This window comes from Nesoenas mayeri (genome assembly GCF_963082525.1).
Source record: "Nesoenas mayeri genome assembly, chromosome: 12".
NCBI lineage: Eukaryota > Metazoa > Chordata > Aves > Columbiformes > Columbidae > Nesoenas > Nesoenas mayeri.
Genome location: NC_137547.1, coordinates 19968190 through 19993561, shown reverse-complemented (window position 1 = coordinate 19993561; position 25372 = coordinate 19968190). Strand labels below are relative to the sequence as shown.

The 25372-nt window shown below is 37.0% G+C and overlaps 1 protein-coding gene across 1 annotated transcript; it reads right to left on the bottom strand.

The window, feature by feature from the left end:
• Positions 1-5125: 5125 nt before the first annotated feature.
• Positions 5126-23403, bottom strand: CDH11 (cadherin 11; the record flags this gene model as incomplete). Its single annotated transcript, XM_080352100.1, has 11 exons — positions 5126-5622; positions 6606-6857; positions 12902-13019; positions 13806-13927; positions 14127-14263; positions 15259-15512; positions 17010-17197; positions 20078-20245; positions 20722-20841; positions 21614-21908; positions 23176-23403. 11 exons carry the CDS (start codon positions 23401-23403, stop codon positions 5126-5128), a joined length of 2379 nt encoding a protein of 792 aa, XP_080208226.1.
• Between the last annotated feature and the right edge of the window lie 1969 nt (positions 23404-25372).

Below are 25372 nucleotides of genomic sequence, written 5' to 3'. Positions count from 1 at the left end.
AGAAAGGCCTGGAGAGCAGCATATGGATTTGGTCAATTAAAATAAACACGGTTTACACTTGTGGCCTTTTTCTTTTAAAAAAGAAAAAAAAGGCAAGCAATGGATAACCACAGTCCAAAGCGATCTCAAAGTCTAAGTCTCTTTCACTAACACCAAAAATGCTAGGAATGTCTGCACATTTAGGGGATGATAGCTTTAGAAATAACTAGAGAGTAAGTTTTGGTTTGGGTTTTTTTTTTTTGTCTTTCTAGTTTTTAAGCCTGTTTAATGTTAAACTTAAGCTTTTATTTTCATTTATTTTAAAAGAGCACCCTTGTAATCAGGAGTCTAAGAAACAGCCCTACCCAGGAGGACTCCAGATAAAGTTTTCTCCTAGACTTAGGCAAGTAATTAAGTATTGGTCCTGATTTTGCAAACATAAAAGGAAACAAATGCAGAAAACACGAGCTGTGTCTATTCCTTCTCACCTCCTGGCAGTATGGGGTAGAAGATGACGTTTTATTCCTCATCACTATCAGCTATGGCTTTGCCACTCCCAAGCTGACACTCCAAAGCAGATTCTCCCAGCTGTGATGTGCTTTGCCCACCAGCCTGGATGGTGGTTCAGCTGGTGCTGTTCTTGATGCAGTGATAAGCTACTGCAAATGGACTAAACAAGTACTAAAAATACAAGAAAAAAAAAAATAAATAAATTTAAAAAAAAAAATCAGGTTTTGAGTTTGGCAGTTAGAGAAATCATAAGGAGTTTGCTAATCTCAGGTTCAATCACCTGCCCCAGTTAACATTTAATTAGTTATAGATCACAAATTGACATGAACAAGAAGTCTGAAAGACTCTTGAAGAGGACATTTCTCTTACCTGGAAAGAGATCTCAGAGTCACATGCAATCCAAGCAAGTCTTCCCCTCTTTGGACATCTGTGTTCCCTTTCTTTCCATGAAGAAACCCAAAATGCTCCATGTACTCTGCAAAATCCCCCACAAGGGTGAGCACTTGTCCCCAGCATGTACAACCCACCACCTCTGCCCAAGAGACAGGAGGTCTTGGACATGAAGTTTCCATGTCATACATGATGCAGCTTTTGACTGTGCATGAGGTTGCAGCTTCTGTTCTTCCTCGCCTGTGAGAAGGCACAAGGCCTAATTTTGGAAGCCAAGTTTGCAGTTACCAAGGGAAGGAGCAACAAATACAGAGCTAAAGCTGGTGAGTGGGCAAGGCCCAGGACTTTGTGCAGAGCTACAGGCTGCATGTTTTTCAAATGACTATGAATCCATAAATCTCAATTGAGAAGAGGTCAGAGTTGGTTAAAATTGTTCTTGTGACTTGGGTATTTGTAGCCAGCCCAGCTTGGTCAGTCAAGGTTTTGAAACAGCCTTCCTTATCAAATGGTGAGATTAGCAATATAAAATAATAATCGAAAACTAGTGGAAACCTGCACAGGGTCTACCTAGATTTTTTTCATTTACTGAGCTTTTAAATAAAACCACCTAATTCTGAGAATTCTGCTGGAGGTGTCATAGAATTCCAGGCTTTTGAGTCTCATAAATCTAAGGTTTCCTCATTGTGAGCCTGATTTCAATTGCCGTTCTTCACTTCTTCTATGAGCTTATCAGCAACCACATGGTAAAATTCATCATTTTATTTTGCCAGTCAGTCAACAATATGGAGCCAAGAAAACATGTTAATTATTTAAAAGCTTTTCTCATCTGTGGTGATATCAGTTTCTGAAGCATGATCTTGCAGAAGAGCATGTAAATGTTGGTGGCAAGCTTGTACCCCTTGACATGGTATCAAAAACTGCTTGACATAATGGCAAGAACATGACAGAGGCAATCTAAAAATCCCAAACAAACACTCCTCTTCCATATCAGTGTAAGTTTTGAGTTCCCTTAGCAACCAGCACTGAACTTGCATACCTAATTGCTTCTTGCCGGCGATGAGAGAAATTGTATACAAAAGCACTGTAGATATACGTGAGATTGGGGACACATCAACCTTGCTCACATGCGAGTTCTGGTGATACGCAGCTAGACAAGGAGCTGAGTATTTTTGCCAACAGGAGCACATACACGCACTCACAAAATATACATCACTCCTGGTGAATGTTGCACTGTTTGTTACTGAGGGTATTTGGAGGGTTGTTGTTATTCCTCCCACTTCCCCCCAGATGATGTCTCAGACAGGACTTAAAAGAGGGGAAAAAAGAGGCTAAAATATCATCTGCACTTGCTGTCCATTACCTTACCTGGCTCAGTCGTGGTGATCCTCCTTTTAATTAGGGTTTGTCTTCAAACCCACTGCAGTTGTAGTTAATCTTTTGTTTGCCTTCCATGGGTGTGAAGCTCAGTCGGGAAGAGACAGAGACTGCGCTAAAGTAACTTGTGCGAGTAAATCCCTTCCCGGGCTGCTCAGCTCCTTGGGAGCCCCAGCCCACAGGCTTCTCTGGTTTGTGTCGGGGACCAACCCAGGGCTGCTGGGCTGGTTTTTACACGGTCAGATTATAAAGCTGAGACTCCAGCGAGCACCACTGTGAAGTTTAACACAAATAAATGTCCTGTGGTTGTGCCAAGACACGCTGTTCATTGGGGGTGCTGCAGATATGTAATAATTCCCAGCATTTCAGAGGTGGTGTTGGCTGAGATTAGCACGACTACAATAATTCCATATTCACTGTGAAGGGGAAAAATAATCAAATGAAAAAGGACAAAACCAGCAGGGAAAGAAAATTTATTTCCAAGCATCTACGAGAGTGCTACAAACAATAGAGACTAAAACTCAAAGCATTTAAGACTATTAAAAAAATGTAGTTGACAATGTCCTTCTTAAAAATTAAACATAAAAATGTAGAAAATGCAGTTATTAATTCTAAAACTTGCTCAATACTGAAATAAACCCAGATAGCATCAATGAGGATGGAGTCCTACAAATGACTTTTTTTTTTTTACTTTATTTCCATTTGTTAATTTGTAAATTGATACTCATTTCATTTTTTAATGTTTATTTAAATTTATAATGGAGAAATGTGCAAATCTAGCAAAATATTCTTTGGATTATAAACAGAGAAAAATCAACCACCAAAGAAATTTGAACCAAGTTAATAATAAACTATAGAATTATATAGAATGCATACAGCTATAATAAAGTGAAATATTACAATAAACATTGTAGAGCAAATCTGCTGACTTAGCAAACTCTGCCTTATAAAACATAGGGATATAATGGGACAAGTGAATATGTTATGAATATAGAGCTGAAACATCATTCATAATTTCAACAAGTTAAATTTTAATCTAACTACATATATGGGGGTCTTCAGGAAAGCAATACACCAACAAATCAGATTTCCTCTCAGATCAAGCAGTTTGGTACCTGACTGCAAATGAAGGACAGGGTCTGTAAAATGAGCGGTAGAAAAATGTATAACATTTCTATTTATTGCCTCTTCCCATATTGCAGCTGCTGATCTCTGACCCTAAACAGCAAACTATATTAAATTTAGCAGAAGTACAGCTGTACACAGATGCTGAAAATGTTGATGCATGAAACATATTCCAATCCCTTGCTCATTCTGAACTAATATAAAAAAGTTATAGATCATTTTTCAATTAAAAACATACATTACAAAGAACAACTCTGAAAGCACTCTGTATGTCTGTCATCACAAATAGAAATGTCTTCCTATCAGTAGACGATGCTATTCTACTGCAGTAAATGGAAAAAAAAAAATCAAAATAAAATGGAAAAAAAAAGTGCCAGAATCTTAATTACTACTCAGGTAAGGTAATTGTCAGGTAGAACAGGCTTTAGGGAATTCATAGCTAAATTGAGTCAGATTTAAGTCTCTAGAACCCGCAGAAGCCTAGCACAGATACGGAAATTCACAAGCCTGGAGTAAATTGTAAGTACAGAGTACTCCTGTCCACATATAAAGTCATTTCTGAACCCTCTGGAATTTCTAAGATACAAGATAAATGCATATTACATGGGAAATATTGAAAAGTATTACGCTTAATTTAATCCAGAAAACACAGTAGTATTATATGAAGATTATTACTGTGTTCTGGGAGCAGCCACAAGCTGTAGATAGAGAGGGTACAAAATGTTCACCAGACATTACATTTTTTTTAAATCTAAAAAACATTTGTAACATGTACTTGATTTTTAAATAATCACTTAACAAGGCAACAAACCAACTACAAACACATAATAAATAAGGCTATTAAAAGGTCACAATTGTAGTAAATTAGTCAGAACTATAAATGGGACATTAGAAACACTATGTTTTTCCTTATATGCTTAATAACCAGAACAAGAATTAAAAAAGAATCAGTTTATTTCAAAGTCTGCTTCTTATATTGAAGCACATATTAAAGCAACAGTACAATGTTCATAAAATATAAGTGTGATGCTGTAACATTTCTTACATGTCAGAATACTGATATTTGTATGTATACTAAAATAAGAATTTTAAAATTGTACAAATAGATACATTAAAAATGACATAGAAATAGGGCGCCTCCCACTGCAACAAGACAGAGTTTTTATATCTGGCACGTATTAGTTCAAGATGAAAGTAGAAGCAAAAAGATTTACAAGAATCAGCAGTAACAAGTTTGATGCTCAAGAGACATAATAATTGTACATTGTACTGTACATACATCATATGGGTTTAAGCTGGCTGAATATTATATATTTCAAGTTTAAAAATGCACTACCATATAGAGTGTCCATAGTTTAAGGCGAAATTACAGCTCAGAACTGTTATCTTTTCTAATTTGTGGAAGCTTCTTTGACATAAAAGATTTAGATGTTCATAATACATAAGATTTCCCTTATTTGTAGGTTTGCTTTTAGCATCTTCCTTCATTTAAATATTTTGTATTTCTTAAGTGGGTTTTTTCCTCTAGTGAAGCTGGCAGCCAACTTCTATATTTGCCTTTTGTAGGAAAAGGTACTTCACAGTATTTACCACTTCTATGTCCTTTTTATCAAAGGAATCCTCTCTGTCAAACTTAAATGTTTAAATGAGATTTTTCTTGATTTTTAAAAAAATACCTGCTTACATTTCTTCTGGATTCTTCTGAACATTGGACACAGTTCTTAAGGCCAAATCTTAATCTTTATTGTTAAGAATCATCATCGAAAGTGTCTTTGGAGCCATACAAGTCTGCAAGTTTCTTAAATCGAGGTCCCCAGTTTTGTAGATAGTCGTAGTCCAAATCAGAATCTGTTGTCGCTGACTCTAATGAGCTAAGTGAACCAGCCACTGAGCCTCTTCCTTCATAGCCATAGATCTGAATAGAGTCATAGGGAGGAGCAGTTGGATCGTTATCAGCCTCTTGTATTCTTGTGTTGATGAAATCATCAACATCAACACTATTAGGAGCCGGCCGAAGCCCTGGTCTTGGCATATACTGATACTCAGGTTTTATGTCTTTGCGAGGAATAAATCCATTGATGCCATCAGGGTTCTGCAAAGTAGCGATGTCAAACGCTTCAGTATCTTCCTCTCCTCCACCTTCGTCATCATAAGTAATAATGTTCTCTCGGACATCTTCTTCTTCAAAAACAATCAGAGGTTCTTTTTTCTGCCTTTTCAGTGTTACAAACAACACTACAATGACTATAGGAAAAGAAAAAAGACAAGTTAGACTGCACTCTCCAACAGTAGCCCCTTTATAAATAGATTATTGCATTCACTGAAACCTCAGCTTTTGTGCTGAAGTTCATCATGTATTTTTGCAAACATATGCATTTTTAGCTAGGTAAAAGCGTTGACATTTGTACACAGAATTGAACACACCGATTCGAGGCTTTCTGTTTGGGTTGAATGCCATTGCTTTTCCTAATTACTCATTACTGCAAGACTAATTAAAGAAAAGCACTTGTGGGCCCGCAGTGCTGCATGAGCACTGTGACACTGCCTTTAAGCAGCCCAATCACATGGACACCTACAACAAAGCGAAGATGAGCCTTTAATCTCTGCTGTATGCCCAAAATTTAACTCTAATTCCACGTTTCATTTCCGTGAAAATGGAATTTTTCTTAAGCAACACCTCAGAACATATGCCTTTGTTGTTGTATTCCCTCTCACTTCAAATTTCTATAAAATAATTTTAAAATACATTAAGAAAGACTAAAAATGTGTTTTAATTTACCCATAGTAATGTAAATATTTTCAAATCATAAGGAAATGCTTTACAGGACTTTCTTAAAATCAGGTCTTCGGAGCCATTTGTCTCCAACACAAGAGGGAGTTAGAGGGAAAGAGGCAGCAGGAGCCACGTTAATCCTGGCTCACATCAATAAGGAACTCGTCGTCAAGGAGGATCACAAAACTTAAAACTGTATGTCATAACCTCCTTTAAACAGTGTCCTTGCTTAACTGATATTAGGCCATGAAGGGACATTGTCTGAGCACAGATAAATTCATTAGTGTTTGCTATTGCAGTTATCATATACTGTATTTGAGCCAGGCAGATTACTACCTCCTATAAAAATAAAAGCTAAGAAATTAAGATTCACATATATCTATCTTGAAGCTGAAGGCAAGGCTAATTTTTTTAACACAAACAAATATAAAAGAGTAATAAGAACGTTTTTTACCTAACAAAATCACAATGCAAGCAAGAATGGCGATTAAAGCTCCAGTGCTTAATCCAGCATTGAGGATGTAGGGCTCGGCATTACAGGAGAGCATGGAGCCATTGCTGTCACAGCCGCAGACCCGGATGGTGAGGGTGTTGGTGCTGCTCATAGGGGGGAGTCCACCATCACTTATTACAATAGGAAGAAGGTATAAATCTTGCTTCTGGCGACTAAACCCTTCACGTCTAACCAGAACACTTGCTGTGTTATCTGTTTAAAGAAGAGAGATAGCCACCATTATTTTTTTCCACAAAGTTGTGCTCTTAGTAAATGTTGAAAAAATATATCTTGCTCCAAGGGCTCTGAATTTTCAGATGCCTTAGCTTTATTAGTACAATAAACCAGCACAAAGTATTGCCTTCCTAGTGACCCTAGAGCAATTACAGTATTGTGTTTCATTTACACAGCACCAGACTCAATTTTAAGTATCTTAAGGTGATGAGGGCAACACAAGGAACACAAAGAAATCTCTGGCAGTACCTCCTTTTAGCACCCCTCTAACTTCCTGGGAATCTCACAATACTTCATCGGCTAGCAGAATGCCTGGGCCTTGACATTGCTCTTTGGGCTGGTTCTAGTCTCTTTCCAGAATTAAAACCTTCAGTGGAGGGGCAAAAAACCAAATTCCCCTGATTTGTCGTTCTTGGTGTCAGACCCACAGGAATGGAAGGCAGAAATCTGTACCAAAATGGTCTGTGTCAACGGCACTCCCACCAAAATGAAAGCCAACTTCTGCTGTGTATTAGCAGATTTAAGCCTCACCGTTGATCCATTTCATTAAGAAACACTAAAGTAAGTAGTATTTGTTCAGAAACTGTTTTTCACACAAGCTCCCAAAGCCAGAATTCATAAAGCTTGGTTGTACATGTACAATATGCCTGGGCACATTTTGAATTGTGTGAGTATGAGGAACGGTTCGAGTATTGCTCTAACACTATTTCTAGATGTTATTTCTAGTTGTTATTTCTAGCTGAGCGTGAGGATGGAAACCAAGGTGCCGTCTCATCACAGAAGGTGATCATGGATAGTCCCTGTGCTTCCTGGGACAAAAGCATTTGAAGGGAAGTGTGTGACATGAAACACGGGGATGTACTGGTCAGTGTTTCCTGCTCCCACTGTGACAGACAAAGGCTGGGAAACACGAACAGCGTTTCTTTTTTGTGCTCCTTGTTTCTCAGTTCTCAGACTGAACCAAAGTTTATAAAATTGTAAACATCCTGAAGTAAATGGGACAATCACGTCTGTGGTTTTCGGACCTTCAAATACTAGTTTAAGCTAAGAATTTACTTGACACAAACTTTTCTGTTTTGCCATGTTCCTTATTTTTCACTATATAGTGGAAATAAAAAAAGAATAGTTCTTTTATCTACTAAGGAGGGGCTCTTCACCTCTGATGGTACCCATTTTACTATTGCCTCGGGGTACTGCAGGAGATTAATAATTTTCCTACTGAAGAGTCAGCATAAATTCCAGAATTTAATAATGCAAATCATAAAACCTCTCTTAATGATCTAATCACTGCTATTTCCATGAAAGTCTGTGAATAAATTATATAAAAAAAGACAAGTATTCTTGCCTTATATTAACGACCCTTGCAGGCAGTAACCCAATGTAGGACAAAGTCTAAGATTGTCTGAAAATTTGGTGGCCACAAGTCAATGTAGGGGATGTTAGCACTAGAGCCCTGCTTATCGACTCTCCTGCTAGTAAATTGTGCAGATCACATCAAAAAGGATGATTATTTTTTTAGGACTGTCCTAGATAGGATGTTTGTTAGGATAGGATGCCAAATTAATTCATTTCCCCATATCTACACCTCTCCTGCCAGGCCCACGACACCTGATGGCCACTGTGGTTACCTTGGCGTGACAGAACTGTAGTGTTTCTGATACTGAAGTCTCACAAGAATAATGCCTGGAGAGAAGACAGCTTGTTAACGTCTCCTCTGCATGATGGGCATATTTGCTAAGGACAGAGGAGCTGATTAAGATCTGATTATTTATTACTTGTGGTTTTTGGAGGTGCCCTTACTCTGTTTTCTTAAATACCTACATGCAGCATTTGCCCAGATAGGCTTTGTAGCGCAATGTTTTATAAGACGTTAGTGATAGTGGTGTCTGTGTCACAGGACTTTGAATTAATGGGCTCGTAACAGTTTGGTATAAATAGAAATGTAACATCTAATATCTATTAACCTATCAACTAATACTTGAACTAATCTATATTGATAACAAATAAAACTATTCCACAGGGTTCTCTAAAAAACATTTAATAATTCATTTTCTCAATATGAGAACAAAGATCTGCTCTATTAAATGAAAGATCACAATAGGACAGATTGTTCTTGTGGCAAAAAATATGAACATTACTACTGGGCTGAGCTACAGCTGCCTAGAGGCTGCAAAGGCAATATGGAAGGAAGCACAGGCAATATCATATATTAGTGTATTTAGTCTGTTGGCTAAGATATGTGATATGATATTAATTTTTTCTTGAATTTTGGCAACTAGAAATAAGAAAAGGATGACAAATCATTCCGTTATTATAGAGACTGGCCAATTCCCCTGCAGTCAGTTACGTTACACTAAGGCTAAATTTGATCCAGTGGTCGATTTTTCTGGTTTAACTTGAAGTGATTTCTAGTTTAATGTATTTTTTAAAAAAAATAAAAATCCAATGAACATGCCTGGCTAAAGTTTAAAAAGGACTACCATATACCATATACCAACCCTAAAAGGTCATTTTTTTGTGCTTTTTTCTGTTTATTTTCACTTCTTACATTTAGAAGACACGTAATATCCATAAGAGGAAAAAAAGTCTTTTACCTGGATAAAAGATAACATATAATCCTAGCTAATATTCTCATCCTTGCTTTTTCATTATTTTCACATCCCAGGAGTATAACTATAATCCAGGTATAATGGCATTTTTAAAGCCAAGCAACAGAAGTTAAATGTCAATACCATCTTAAAACTATTACTTAGCACATATGAGAGGTACTTGACTGACAGTCTTAACAAACACAATGGGAGTTAACACAAGACAGAGGGAATAAAATAACCATCTCGACACCATCCAGAAAAATACACACGCTCTCATTTTTCCAGCTGTTATTGTCTGGGATATCTAATACCCAAAAGTGCTGTAAGTGAAGATTAGCTATAGTCTCCATGAAATCTGCAGAATTACAAGTTAAAATTGCATTACTTTATGGTGATCTTTATAGTGATCTTCTTGACCTTTGATTTTTGTCTTTTTCCTCTGGTGATCTTATTGATGGTTTTTCAATTTTTTCCTCAACATACAGGCAAATGCAGCTTAGCTTTTGGGGGGTTGTTAGCTTGTATATTGCGTAATAAGGCTTCTAGATTAAAGAAGCTGACTGCAGTGTGGACATTATCACCTATATCAGAACGTGAGTGCTGATTCAGCAAGAAACTTGAAGAATTTCAGGGGTCCAGCTGTCTGAACTCATTACTAGTGGCAAACGCTGTGGATAATCCAAGATGAAATCCCCTGGCTTTATTGTTCATGTGTTTCAAACTATCTTGATTAAAAGGTCTGAAATCAAGAGCCAGAGCACATTTCTATTAAAAAAGAGTGGATTTTAGTCACTGATTTTAGTAGAATCACAAATTTAATTTTAGTCTTTGTAAAGCACTATCTTGCGTGTTTGAGAACATTACTACACCTCGCTTTTGCCGTTGCAGTGTAACTCGTCCTTGTGAAGCAGGGTGGCTGCAGTCGCTCCAGCAACACGCGCAGCGTCCAAGCCCCACACAAGGTGAGTGAGCCCCAGCAAAGGGCGTTTCCATTGAGGACAGAGCAGGATTAAAAGCAGGAAATCCATTTGCTAAAAACCGTCTCTCTGCTGTGAAGTGTCATGAGCCTCCATCACTGCTTTGAAGCTCTGACTTCAATAGGAGTAAAATTGAACAGAGCCTGGGCAAACACACTGCTGTTTATTTACGTGGTATAATGTAAGTAAACAGCGCAAAAGTAATTCAGTGTTTTATCACAGCATGTGATAAGCCATTATCTCATGTTTTCTATGGAAGATAGTCTCGGCTGAAAAACTTGGTAACACAGTAGGCTATTAATAGGATGTAGAACGTGATTACGGTTTTTGGATTACTGCAATATGTGATTACTGTTAGGAGTTGGTAGAAAGAAACTCTATTAAATGATAATTATAGAACTATATTCACTTTAAAGTTCTGTAATAGACCCAAACATTAGAGTTTTCAGTAACTGTTCTCCAGAGTTAATAAAGCCATTTTTCTTTGAAACTAGCAATTCATTCTGAAAGTGGTGGCATGGTATATAGGCTATTCAGATTTACAGCTGAAGAAAATCCCAACCTTTAAATGATCATGTAAATTATTTGACTTGTAAATGGTAATGCTTCTTTATATGGAAGTACAGAGAATTTTAACACTTTTACTTTGCTCTCTACCATAACATAAAACCCCACAGAAAAATTAACAACATGACTGCACTGAGGTTTATACAAAAATGAGGGAAAGACAAGGTGGAAATGGATGGATTTCATTAAGCTACTCATTTCCCAAACATGGAATAATACAGAAAGATTCAATCCTTAAATACTGTCTTACTGAAATAACCTTTTGCAGTATTGTCAGGTATAGTCCCTGCATTTGACTGACATTATCACTTCAATTACAAAACATTTTTGTCTGGGTTAACTTTGTCATTTAAAAAAAGAAGGATTTTGCTGCATATGGAAATGAAGGATTAGTGGAATTGGCTGGAGCCAGGAACCATAATACCATTTGCCTGCAGCTGTATCAGAGCATCTCAATTCTGACCTATGCTTCCTCTGTTAGATTATAAAATGTAATCCATTTTCAGTTTGATATGGTGACCACACAACATCTTTTAAAGCGAAACTTGGCCTCAGGGTCTCAAGCAAAGAATACATTTTGATTTACTTCCTTCTAAAAATTCATTCTCTATTTTTTTTTAAAATGTCTTTTACTACTTTAAAGAGAATAAATATATCCCCTCTTGGATCTTTTATGAATTGCTTATGAATGTACAAGTGTCAAGCAGTAGGTAACAGTATTACTTTGATCTTTCAAGAATAACAGAGATTTTGTTTGGGAACTCTGATGATAATTACCCTCACTTCTGATATTGATATAAAGTATGCCACGACATAACACTTGAGAGAAAAAAGTTTTTACTGAAATCATGTATCTGAATTGTGTTGCCTTTTGTACTTCTGCAAGTCTAGAAGAAATCATCTGGATTCATTATTTAAACCAGTTTAACTGAGTTCTACTTTTCAGGAAACAGTAAAGTTTTCTTCAAACATTAAAACTTGCCAATTAAAACCAATTTCTAAGAAGCTGAAGCAATTTCATTTCCCTGTACAGGAAAATAAATGAACATTGAATGGGACCATCCTATTGATTATCATTAAAAATCCCAGAATAATTATATATTAGGGCTGAGCCTCCATTTTTTTCCTGTTTACCCCACCCTGGCATCCTCACCCTCTGGCCAGTTAGGTTCACTGATGCTGTTTTGTCAGATGATCAAATAAGTTTTGATGCTCACCTGTGCCTGGGTGTTTTTCCCACAAAACTCACCATTAATCTGAATGCAAGGTTACACTATATTTCCTGAACAGAGAATTGGTTAAAAGATCAGGATACCCGTTATCCTGAGAGATACCCAATCTGGATATATTTCACAGCAGACATCCGCATTTGTAGTTCCTTCAGAAGGTTAGTGTGGCAGCGATTTTATTCCATTAGGAATTTAGTCTATGTTTCCTGTGATTCATCATTTACAAAAGCTGGCAAGAAGACTAAGGTGAATAAATACAAGCAACCTAACAATTTATTCTGCCTCAGCTAATTCTAGCTTAGCCAGGAAGTTTTCTCTAAATCAAGGACATCTGCCAATTACACTTAGTGAATGTTTTTGTTAATGATTTTTATCCTCTTCCTGGGAGATAAAATGGCAGTGGATTTTTCATGTAGGGTATTATTATGTAATTTAAAAAAATGTATTCAAGAAAATGAAAGTGAGTTAACAAGCATTACATTATTCCACAAACATCCTTGTATTTCAGTTATATTTTTTCTGCCTTCCTCCCCTAAATCTCTGGAAAAGAGACACTCTCTCAAAGATAATGAAAATGCTGTTGCATGGCATTATGCTGGCTATTGGTTTTACTTTGTCATTTATTTGGACTCTAGTATAGAAGGAATCTTCACACAAACCTCTGTTGTCTCTGAGTGTAAAATTTGGATTATGAATAATTTCAGGTGGTAAACTGAAGATAAATCTTGGTCCATTGGCCGAGTCATCTTTGTCATCAGCACTAATTGTAATAAATTGCTGTAAAAGAAAAGTACTCTGTAAACAAACAGGTCCTCTTCTGGATACATTAGATATAGTCAGCATTCTGGGAAATTTCTTGAATACAAAGAATTCTGAAATTGCAGAAACCTCCAAAATACCTCAACAAATGTATGCAGTTATAAACACAGAGCAGACTCAAAACCAGAACAGGCAGTCTTTACTCGCTATTACGTTTAACCAACATAGAATTATAGGTGTTAAAGTATACACCTATATACACATTCTTATATACAAATATGTGCTTATGATAATTTAATAGACTAAATAAAGTGCTGTAGAAAATTCAGCACCTCAGAGGGACTCATAGCAACACTGTCCTTCTCAAACTGCTATACTAAAAGCAGAAGTGCAGATAATGTGTAGAGCCGTATTTCTGTATGGTACGAACCCCTCTTATGTTCAGGGGTAAATCTGTAGGCCGAACCCTCCAAGCACTGTGCTGTGATTCTTCCTATAAGATGCTGCGTGTTTCTACAATATCTAAACCAGGCTCCTGGCTGGGAAAGCTGCTCCCAGCCGGCTTCCTTGCCCAGGGGATGGTGGATACGCACAGTCCCTACCAGTCACATTCAACACACTGTAACTGCTGATAGCAGTTCAAAATAAAAACAGAGGAAAGCGCCTTTCTGTGTGCTCTAGGCATTCCGGTCCGAATTTCAAAGTAAATGTTTGTTTACTGCCATTCATTTGAGCAACATGGAACTGAGCTAACACCCCGAAGAAAGGAATTCATGCACAGAGAGATGGTAGGACCAGGCATACCTGATTGCTTCGAGCATTCTCACAGACAAACGCTTCATAGGCTGCTGCAAATTTTGGAGCATTGTCATTGACATCAACGACCTTAATTGCAACTGGAACTTTGGCTTCCTGGTGTTGTTTGTCTATGAGAGTAGGCAAAACCAAAATGAAACAGAAGCAAGAAAACCCCTCAAAACAAACAAAATCCCTGCTGTTTCCAGGTAAAAATGAAGTAGGCTGAAGAATTTCTATTGGGATTTATTGCAGCTTATCAAACTGAGATAATTATAAGACTACAGTATTTATATCATTGATTATGAAATACTTCAGTGAAATACTTACGGACTTCAACTGCAAAGACAGAGATATTATGCCAAGCAATCTCTTCCCTATCCAAAGCTTTTATTGTCTTGATGTTGCCATCTTCTGCATTAATAATAAAAAATCTTTCAAGGTCAGTGTGACGATCAATTGAATATCTAAATGAAGATTGAAAATCAGTAATTAGATAAGAGACGGACTTTGTAGTTGCATGAATCCAAATTTGTTCTATACTCTCATTATTTTTGAATAATTGTAAGTAGTACGGTTATTGTTGCCCTTAATATCATGGTCAAAGGGGGGATACATGTTCCTTTAAAAGCAGGTGCACCTGGTCAGTTTCTACATTAAGAAAAACATTAGATCAGAATTTTCAGAGTAAATGAAAATCATTGTTCTTTGATATCTCTGTGTTAAAGCCCAAAAATATTAGTTATTTTCTTTTCTTATAAAACATGATAAAAATATCTACTGATATATTTGTTTTCTTCTGTTTCATATTAATCATGAAGATCTTCTAAGTCTTCTGATTTTTGGATTACTCAGAATGTTAACTGATCATACCAGATTATTAGATATTATCCATTATTTACATATTTGTACATCTTTATCCAGCTCTGGTTTTCATATCTTTGCCTTGCAGTTCTTTGAAATGTTAACTATACCCTCACAACAGAGTTTCATAATTTAATTTACACTGAGAACATGACAAATAAACCAATAGAAGACTACCCAATGTAACTGCAGAAAGTAGGTCTGTATATGTACTTGTCAGTAGCAATTAACGGTTAACAATTAACCAGCATAATCTCTACTGCATAGTAGACTTCTATATTTTGAGAAAAAAACATGCTGTGATAACAGCATAGGATATTTTATAGAAAACAGAATTTAGAATCGAGCCTAAAACAGATGTCCTTAAGTATATTTTAGGCAGATATAGCTATGGTATGCTTTCTTACTGTGATAAGGCTTTGAGAAACTAGTAGCTTATAGAAGAAGACACAAAAACAATGCTGTATGGTTAAAGTTATTAATATTCTGTGTGAATTTAGAATATTACTGTGGTAGAGCTATCACACTATCTTAATAACTTGCATAACAATTCTACATGCTAATGCTTAGAAAGAAACAGCCCTCTAATGAAGCGTACCTTATAGCACTGTTTGCAGCATCGGGGTCTTTGGCATGTACTTTTCCAACCACAGTACCAGATGCTGCATTTTCTTGTACTTCAAAAATATAACTCGGCTTTAAAAATACAGGTGGCTCATCAGCATCTTCCACTGATACCTTCACTGTTACTGTGTCCTTGAATGGCCCATTGCTGATGAACTTAGGATCAATATGCACGTTGGCTGCCTCTACCTTCAGACTGTAGGACTTTTTGGTTTCAAAATCTAAGAGCTGCGAGAAACAAGACAACAATGCATTCCAAATTTAGGAAAACTTGAGTGTAAAAGCAGTAAGCAGTCCCCTAGTATTCAATGACATAAAACAAATGTGAGCATCTGTCAACAAGCTTGGACTGAAATGTGTGTATTTAAAAACATAAAGACTTAAATGGAAGGAGCTACATTCTATGTACGGAGCAGCATAGGAAGGCACTCAAAGTACCAGGTCAGAGGCCTTGTCTTGCTCTTTGCTTGCTGTATCACTCAGAAAATCACCTTTATTGGGAAAAATTAACCTTTTCTTCACACAGCCTGCCAAGTAGCACTAAAGAGAGATGGATAAAGGGGTTCCGACAAAATGCCCAGCCTGGTCTATCCCAAGCTGGCAGGCATTTCTTTCGACATACAAATGTAGCTTTCATTGCTACTAGATGCACCATGAGACAGGACAGAGAGAAAATAAATTATTTAAATAGTAGGAGAAATACGAAGATAGTTAGTAGTGCTTTTGTTTCTGTAGTTCTTTCCATCCATAGATCTCACAGCACTTTACAAAGAGGGGGTGAAATAATACCCCATGGGAGCCTGATCACAGTCACAGCATCTGCATTGCCATTGCCATGGAATCACTGCGGTGTTGCGGTATTGGTAACCTCAAAATTATTACGCAGGTGCCAACCACAATTCAGAGAGTATAGTACCACCATAGACTGAGTGGTGTAACAGTTCGTTCACATTTTTAAGTACACAAAAAAGACACTCCCACCTCTAGAACAGAGACAGTAATTGAACCACACCATAGTTTTGACCAGAGGAGAGTTCTGGGTCTCTTCCTGAGAGACTGCCCTGATGCGCAGGGCAGGGCTAACTTTGAACTTAAGTTGCCCAGGCCTTCTCCTTTGAGTTTTGATAATCTCCAAGACATATGAAAAGCTATAAAGATGCAAAGGGCAAAATAATAATGTTTCAATAATGAATAAGATTTAAGCTTTATAATTTGTAGTTTAAAAATCATTTAGTAACACTTTTAGAGATAATACTGATGGACTGTATATGAAATCACCTCAGTATTTTTGCTGCTTTTTGCATAGCCTGTGACTCCTTCAGAACAATATTGTGGACAATGCACAGCTCAAGAATTCAAACTATAGGGCATGAGGCTATTCAGACTGAACATAAAGCAACAGTGAATGTCTGCTACTTATCAGCACTAGGCAAAACTTCATTAACAATGAAGCTGATGGCATTGTATTTTACCGTGACTTTTTATTATGAATTCATTTAGTTTGTGCAATTAATCCACTGTACAGTATTTATGTAACTCTTCTTGGTTATTTTCTTCCATTCCAATTCAGCTAATGGGGAAATGGAATATTAAGAGTTAATCACAGCCTTAGAAACAAACTAAGTGAAATTGCATTAACTGATATTACATCTTAGGTAATAATCCCTTATTAGCAAATATTCTGTCAGCAACAAAGAATACTAGACATCACTAGGTTTTACTCACCTTCTTAAGCTTTACAACGCCTTCCTGAGTCTCATAATCTGTTGTAATTTCAAACATATCCATGCCATCTCCATCAATGATGCTGTAAGCTACTAAGCCATTTTCCCCAATGTCTGGATCTTTGGCCTTCACTCTTCCGACTTCCTCTCCTGGGACAGCTGCTTCTGACACTGACATCTGGTACACACCTGGTGGAACAAAAAAAGGCATTTGCCTTAAGTACGCAGTTTGCTCTCCAGTTGCGTATTTACTCATTTAACTTGTAAGTTCCAAATAAACACAGTAATATTGTTATATTTTCAAATCCCTTAAAGGGATGCTATATTATAAAGAGCTCTGAGACGAAAGTCACCTATGAAAGCTTAAAACACAGTGCTAATCTATATAACATTACCTCATCACTGATATTTTACACATCTGTGTATCTCTGTTCAGGATGGGGTTGAAAAGATAACCAGTCATTCAGAATGCAGAAACTGTTGTGACATCAAGGTTATAATTCATATCAGAAATCCTGCTCTGAAAATGGAAGGAAAATTCTCTTTCATGTGACTCATGGAATGACCTTCAGCTCTGCAGAATCCAGAAGCATTTCTCCCCTTTCATTCAGGAGCCACAAATTATCTACTATGAATTGCGTAAGAAAGACCTCTCTGCTGTGCTGACTAAAGAATTAATCTGCTGTTTTCTATGGCTTTAATTTGGAGTATGAATGTATAGTACCAATGATTGCTAAAATTTAACACAACAGAGAATACATACCAATTTGTATGGGATTCCATACCAAGCCAAAAATGGCTTTCCCTCATCAAACACCGATAGGAAAACCATCCCCAAGCATCTCACAGATGTGTTGCCATACTGGTGAGCAGTACTGTTCTGGAAAAATATCACTCCAACAGTCGTCCTTTAGGCACCATTGATTCCGTGACCTTCCCAACCAACTCCAGAGTTCAGGTAACATAACCTGATCCTAAATGTACAAATGTACGTGGGCATTTTCTGCCACTTCATCAGCATTAATTAATTGGGAAAAAAAAGGGGGCATGAAAAATAAAATAATCTTATTTATTCCCCTCTCTTTGTTGCCACACTTACACCCAGCAGGACCATGGCTCATTACCCATAAAAACAATTGGCACATGTAATCAAAATAGATCATTAACTCCAGTCACAAAGAACCCAAAATTTAAGCACATATAACTTGTTAAGGGCTTGAACAATGAGGGGGGAAAAAAAGTAGAATAAAAAAACTCAATAACTTGGATGTTTATATAATATAAACAGGTCAAATCCTGGTTTTACGCTGGGGGTGAATGATTAAGTAGAGAAACTGCTACTTGGCATTTCTGATAATTCTAAATATTCTCCCAAAACACTCTGTAAAGTGGCTTGAATTTGTAAAGAAAAAAATCATCATTTGATGGCGCTACACAACAAAATACTGTGTACTGCGCTCACAGACTATTATTTGGAGTGAAAAGGTGTGTTTGTGAGGTATGTAAAACCTGTCATTTTAAGGATGTAATACTTTCCTGTTAGAATGGTAGAAAATGCTGACATAGATTTTCTCATTTAGGGCCTGACTAGATCATTTAAGCTCTTGCGTGAGAGTCCAGGAAGCTGCAACACTGGAAGAAAAGCTGTTAGAGAGATGGTCATGTCCAGGACATATCAGTGTTGTAAAGGTTGCTCAGAGGAGAAACAGGGTGAGCTGGTGCATACTCTGCACTCCAATCTAAAAACAAACAACAAAAACCCCTCCAAAGAAACAAAAACACACGCAGAGAAGAGATGCAGAACAGATGTGTGGGTCCATTAATGTACCTCCACCCAACTGTGAAGACTGAATCTGTTAATGTCAGCCCTGTTTAATTTTATATGTGAAAAAATAAGTAGCACAGGTATAAAACATAATTATTTGACCACCAACAATTCATTTCAACCATCAATTTAAAAAAATGTTTTTGTACCCTATTTAGTTTGCATTGCCATGGAAAATACATGTCTTGAGGAGTATCCAGTCTTAACTTTTATCCTTATGGAGATTCACCATTCACTGAGAGTGTTTATAGAAGTAAAAGATGAAGCATCAACACTTAAAATGAAAGGCTATGTGAAATAAAAAATGGTTCTTGGTCACTTGAAGGTCTGTCAGAGACCTGAAAGGGCATCGTCAGGAGCTCTTAATAGATTGTGCAACACTTTCGTCAAGGGTCAAGTGAAGCAAGAGACTTCAAGCCTGAGAGATACTGGTGTAAGAACATAAAATAGATCTCCTTTCCTGTGTCCGTCTTCATCAAAAAGCAAAGTGGATTTGTTCATGGAGAAAATGACTATCATAACTATGCTTGGAAATAGCTATGAAACCGAAGTACTGAAAGGTATGACATGAGGCCACTTGGAGACTTCTTTCAAACACTGTAAATGTAACTGGAGAGCATTCTGCTGCGAGCGCTATGTGACTACTGCACCCTGCAGCTCTCCCAACTCAGGAGAATCTGTTCCTACATAGTACACACAGGGATGTTTGTTTTAACCTCCTATTTCCTTGCAAAGTTTTCTTAAAGTTCTTGGGGTCTGAGCAGAGCAGTAAATGCTGCTTGCTTTTTTGCAGTGTCTTTTACATTCACACTATAACTATGAAAATGGAAAAGCTTATTCTTGCACTGCTCTAGTGTAGGTGTTTTTGACCAGTTTGGTTTAACACACAAAACAGCCCTCAAGGAATGGCATCTCTCTCTCTCCATTAACAAAGAAGTCTAGACTATGTCTCCCTGATCATATCATAGATCTGTTTCTAATATAACGTGGTCTGGTTAGGGTTAGGGTTAGTGTAGGGTTAGGAATCTTCGTAATCTGATCTTGACCTCTCATTTTGCAACACAAAGCAAATAATCCAGACACTAAAACTCTATATGTTACTAACAAAAATGTGTAAATAACATTTATCTTTTCACACGTGTGCTATGATAATCCATCAGTTACTGCTTTTTGAAGTTTTAACTATGTCATACTTCACAAATACGGGTACTGGTAGTGGATGCAAGGATTTGGTTGTTACTTACTCTGTGGGAACTTTGGTGGGTTGTCATTGACATCTGTAAGTGTAATTGTCACTTTGGTTGTCCCTGAGAGGCCTCCCATGTGTCCTCCCATATCTTTTGCCTGTATTACAACGTGATACTCTTCCTTAGCTTCTCTGTCCATATTCGGTAGGGCAGTTCGGATAATTCCTATAGATATAAAGAAAATATAACACATACAAGTTTTCACGGGTTCACATGACAAAAAATTGCATACAACATTTTTAGCTTGCATTAAAATACAGCAATGTTTGCAATGGTGGTGCAGATTCCATTTTCCCTACGCTGTGCATCATGCTATGCAAGGAAAATAGCCCAAATATCCAACACAGCTGAACAAAGGATAATCCTGGAGAATTCCTGTTCAGCACAGACACTGCCATTTCTATATTATACCACAAAATAAATAGTATCATCTTTCTAGTGTAGTGTACCCAGAAGCTCTACCAAATGCCAGGGGACCAACCTGCAAAAGAGCTTAACTAGAATCTAAAAGAATGAAGGCAGCTTTGCTCAAAGACATCAGTAGATATACCCAACTGGACTGCCTCAGTCAATATCTTTAGTTCTTCCTTTTAATGTGTGCCAGTTATGAAGTCCTACTCAAATAAACTGCTCAATAATACCTGTTTGAGCTTCGACCGAGAAGTACGGCTGACCTTCAAGAATACTGTAAACCAATTTGGCACTGTTCCCATAGGTAGGATCATCAGCATCTGAAGCTGTTACCTGAATAACTGATGTACCTAAAAACGGAAAGCAAACGGAGAAGAAATACAGTCAGAAGCAAACATGCCTGTAAGAGCCATGCAGAGATGCTTTCAGTCATATGGCAGAACTGTTTATTTTTTATTTCCAGTTTTCATAAATGAAAAAAAAAAAATTTACTTGGCAATTTATATACGACAGACTCATATTATCTAAAAAGATTTGTTACCAGCTGCGATGTCAATGTTTTAAACAGTAAAGATATAAAAGTCAGCAGTCACTCTGTACCATTATTTCTTTCCCTCAGTAGTTTAAGCGTTATATTGCTTTTGTCATTAGACATCCAAACAACAGACTTTCCTTTTTACATTTTCCTCAGCAAGTTTCAGAGAAATCATTCCTGTAGAAATCTCTGAGATAGACACAAGCTCAAACAGGAGATGAAAACTGAATAGATAGCGTGGCAGTAACTCCTTAGCTTTATTATCCAGCTCTGCCAAAGGAATGCTCTTGATGTTTACCCCAGAGAATTCACACTCCATAAATTGCAGGGGACCCTCACATTCCTCTGAGGAGGAAACAGTCCTGTTCAACGAACCAGCTAGAGACACTGCAGCCATGACAGTTAGTAGCTGTGCAGGATTTGGTTTGGTCAGCAAATTAGATAAATTGACTGAGTCCCTGGCTGAGCATGAAGTAAATTTTACCTCCCAAAACTCTAGACAATAGGAATGAAATAAACCCAAGACATACTGACAACGCAACATATTCCGTAAGGCCAGGAACTGAAGTGCATTTATGAGTACTTACCTACATTTGATCTCTCGGGCACATTAGCATGGTAGTTTTCATGAAGAAACTCAGGCGGGTTGTCATTTATATCTTGAACTTTAACAATGAATTCAGAAGGTGGTTCCAAAGGTCTGTTAGTGTTTCTGTCTACCGCTTGTGCCGTGAGAGTGTACTGAGCTCTTTCCTCCCGGTCCAGTGTCTTTGTTGCATGGATGTTCCCTGATTTGTCATCAATAACAAAAATGATTCCTGCTCCTTCACCTGAGAGAATGTATTTAATGTTTCCATCTCCAGAATCAATATCTGAATGAAGCTACAAAATGAGAAACAGACATACCTTAACAAGATGGTATACATTTAATCTACGTGTTTATGAAATTAAAAAGTTCGCAAAATCGGTATCATTTCAGTTATCTTGTCTTACATCAGGCCATAATCGGTACTCGGGCACACGCTGTGAACACAGCTGCCCTGCATTCTGGACAGCTGCCTGCACAGACCTGCGCGCCAGTACAGCCAGAACGCTACTGAGACCCAGGCTCTAAGATTTAAGGAAGAGAATATATGAGAAGATATCTACAGTAGGTTCTTTGTTCAAATAAATTGGAAGAGTCATTTTTGCAAAGATTGTGTATACTTCATACGAATCATCTTCTACTAGGTTGCATGTAAAAAGTTGGTAAGTGACAGATGAGATGTAACGAATGAGCCAATCAGTGATTGCCAAGTAGGTTTTAATTACAACCTCTTTAATATAAAAGAAGTAACAAATGCTTACTGAAGATTCTCACTTTCACAACCAATGCACACTGCAGTTTGATGAATGAAGGAAACATTGAGCCAAATTACAGATTTATTGCTTTTATATTTACTTCTACAAATTGCACAATACAAACCATCTTTTAAACCAGAATACCCAGAATGGTATTTGCTGTCATTGATCCTGTTCTCCAGTCTTTTGTGCTGGGGTCAACTCAACACAGTTCTGCTGATGATTTATGATTTCGCATATATTCTGTTTTAGTTATGTATTTATATTCTGCTACTATTAAACAACACCAGAATTAAAAAAATCACTCCAGGATGTAAGTACCCTTTTGCACACAGATATATGTCTCTCTATATACATACCCCTCATATATTTAATTTCACTGGTAACCTGAAAATGAAAAGATGAAGAGATGATACCTATTGAGCAGTACACTTTTACTAAGTTCCTGGGTGAGACATTACATTTGCTATTACTATTTTTAAAGACCCAGGAATGATAACCAGATATGCTTGAGGCATCTTGTTGCTCAGGTGGTTGCTCTGGTTCTTGCTGTTGTATTAAATAATAGTTCGTACACCTTCATTCAAAGACTGCTGAGATCAATAGAAAAAATTGTAGTCACTTAGGAAGTATTTTGCTTAGAATCTTAATTGAGCTACAAACAAACGATTAATTCTAGGTGAACAAGTAGCTGCTGAAGAATCAGCTAATACAACAGAAAGGCAATGGCAAGAAAATAATAACTCACAAAATAATAATACAAATTAATAATTATTAATCAGTGAAGGAAAAAGAAATTATTTCTTACCCTTCCTACTAGTACAGGATCTGGTCCCGTGTACTCTTCTATAACGAAGAACTGGTTCCACACCCAGCCTCTTTTTGAACGGTGCAGAACTTGTCCTTCTTTTCCTTTTTCATGGTGCCCATGAAGCGATGGCCTTGTGTGGTTCAGTTTTTCTGTAGTGATGGCATGGCTGTAGTACAGCATACCCAGGCAGATGAGAGCGGCATGTAAACAATTGTCCTCCTTCATTTTTGGTTATTTTGTAGGCACAGGAGTATCCAAGAATCTACCCCTTCCACCTTGGAAGCCAACAAGTTTGGGGATACTGAAAAGTTTCAGATAAAATGTTCTGCACATAGGATGCCACCACACATTAAACACATCACTTTAATGCTCTGCAGCTTCCCAGCTTAATTCCTGAAAGAAAGGAAAATGGAGAAGGTTGTCAGTTCTTTTGATGTCTCTGAGGTGCAATAGTTTTTTTTATTAGGCAAAATAAGACTACCTTGGGAAATTTCAAGATAATAAGATTAAATTGTATTAATAATTATGAAATACTGACTAATGAGCATATTTAGAGTTTTGTTATGTGTTACTGCTGCCTTGTAAAAATCTTCTGACTTGCTGATTAGGGCACTCCTTTGGAATTTGAAAAATAGAGAATCATATTCTCTCATGATCCTTCCGAATGGATTTAGTTCAAGATGCAAGGTAACTGTAGAAATACCTAATTTATACCTAAGCCCTCTTTGGAGCTTAGTTATAAGCCTTAGATATAAGCCATTAAGCCATAGGTTTAGATATACGATAGATACCAAGATACTTGCTTATCAAGAACTGAACATTTCTACACATGCCCGGAAAAATGCCTTTTCACGACCAACAGATTCTTATGCTGAAAATAACTACCAATGTTCTCCTAGGCCTGAGCAGCATCTGACAGAACTCCAAGCACCTACAGTTTGGATTTAGACCCTTGAAGTAGCCTTTCTGCTTCCTTCTGAGGATCAAGTCATCAAAGCAGAGAAGCAGCATTGATTGCCTATTCTGCTGTCTTTGTGCTGGTGACAATAAATGCCATAAATCAATAAAAACTTAACCAGATGCTCTTGATACTACAGTAACTGATTTGGCTCTTTATTCCTATTTTCCCTGTGATTTCAATTACCAGAATTGTATTGATTTCTTACTTTCTAATAATTCTTTAAAACACTAGGTCAAAATTAATATTTGAAGCAGAAATTGTGTAATGCAGTGAAACCTGAACTGAGGTCTCTACCTCCAGCGGGTGGCAATCCATCATAAAGGGCACTTCGACTTATCCCTGGGGTTTCTAATATATTCTCCCTCAATCTTAGCAGAATAGCCAATTTTTATAAGGTGCCTATGACGTTTGTTTCAGCTTTCAGTGTAATTCACTTTACTCTTCTGCAAGATACTAATTAAACACTTGTTATATTCATACAGGCATATGTATAAATATATGCTACCATCTTCTTTAAAGCAGAATGATTTTCTATGAGAAATAAGGAAATATTTTTTTAAAGTATTTGTAGCAGAAAAAAAATGTAAATATAGGGAAAAGCTTGAGCCTACATCCCATTCTATAACTGCAGCAACAGATAAACATCTCACGGGTACCAAATGTACTCATCTTGGGATGTCTTCCTACAATCCTGAGCAGTCATGGCCTCTCAGCCCCATCCCTTTGCACAGTTATATAAAAATACACACCCAACATTGACAGACAGGGGGGTCTAAATAAGTAATTAATAAGTAAGGAATGAAGTATTTGTTCTGTTTCTTCAAAAATATATAAGTAAGTTGTTTATTTTAAAGAAAACTGAAATCGCCTCAATTACAACATCACAATGGCTCCAGCATAATGAATTAAATGAAAATCACACATACAGTTACAAACATGATCTGGCTTTCCCAAGCATATTTATTAAGTACAACATTTGGTGTATCAATGTACATTTTTACTATTGTTATATGGTGTCACATTACCGGTGACTCATATCAGCATGAAAAACATTAAAAAGAAAACTATTTATATTATTTTGGTCAGAAAAATGCTTTTATTCTGACACAATATGTGTGTGTGAAATGTGGAATATTAGGTCTGTGGGTTTAGAGCTTATTTTGTACCTCCATTTTGTTGAGGGGTAATAATAAGGTAGGACTTAACGGACCTGAAAACTGAGATTAAACCTAT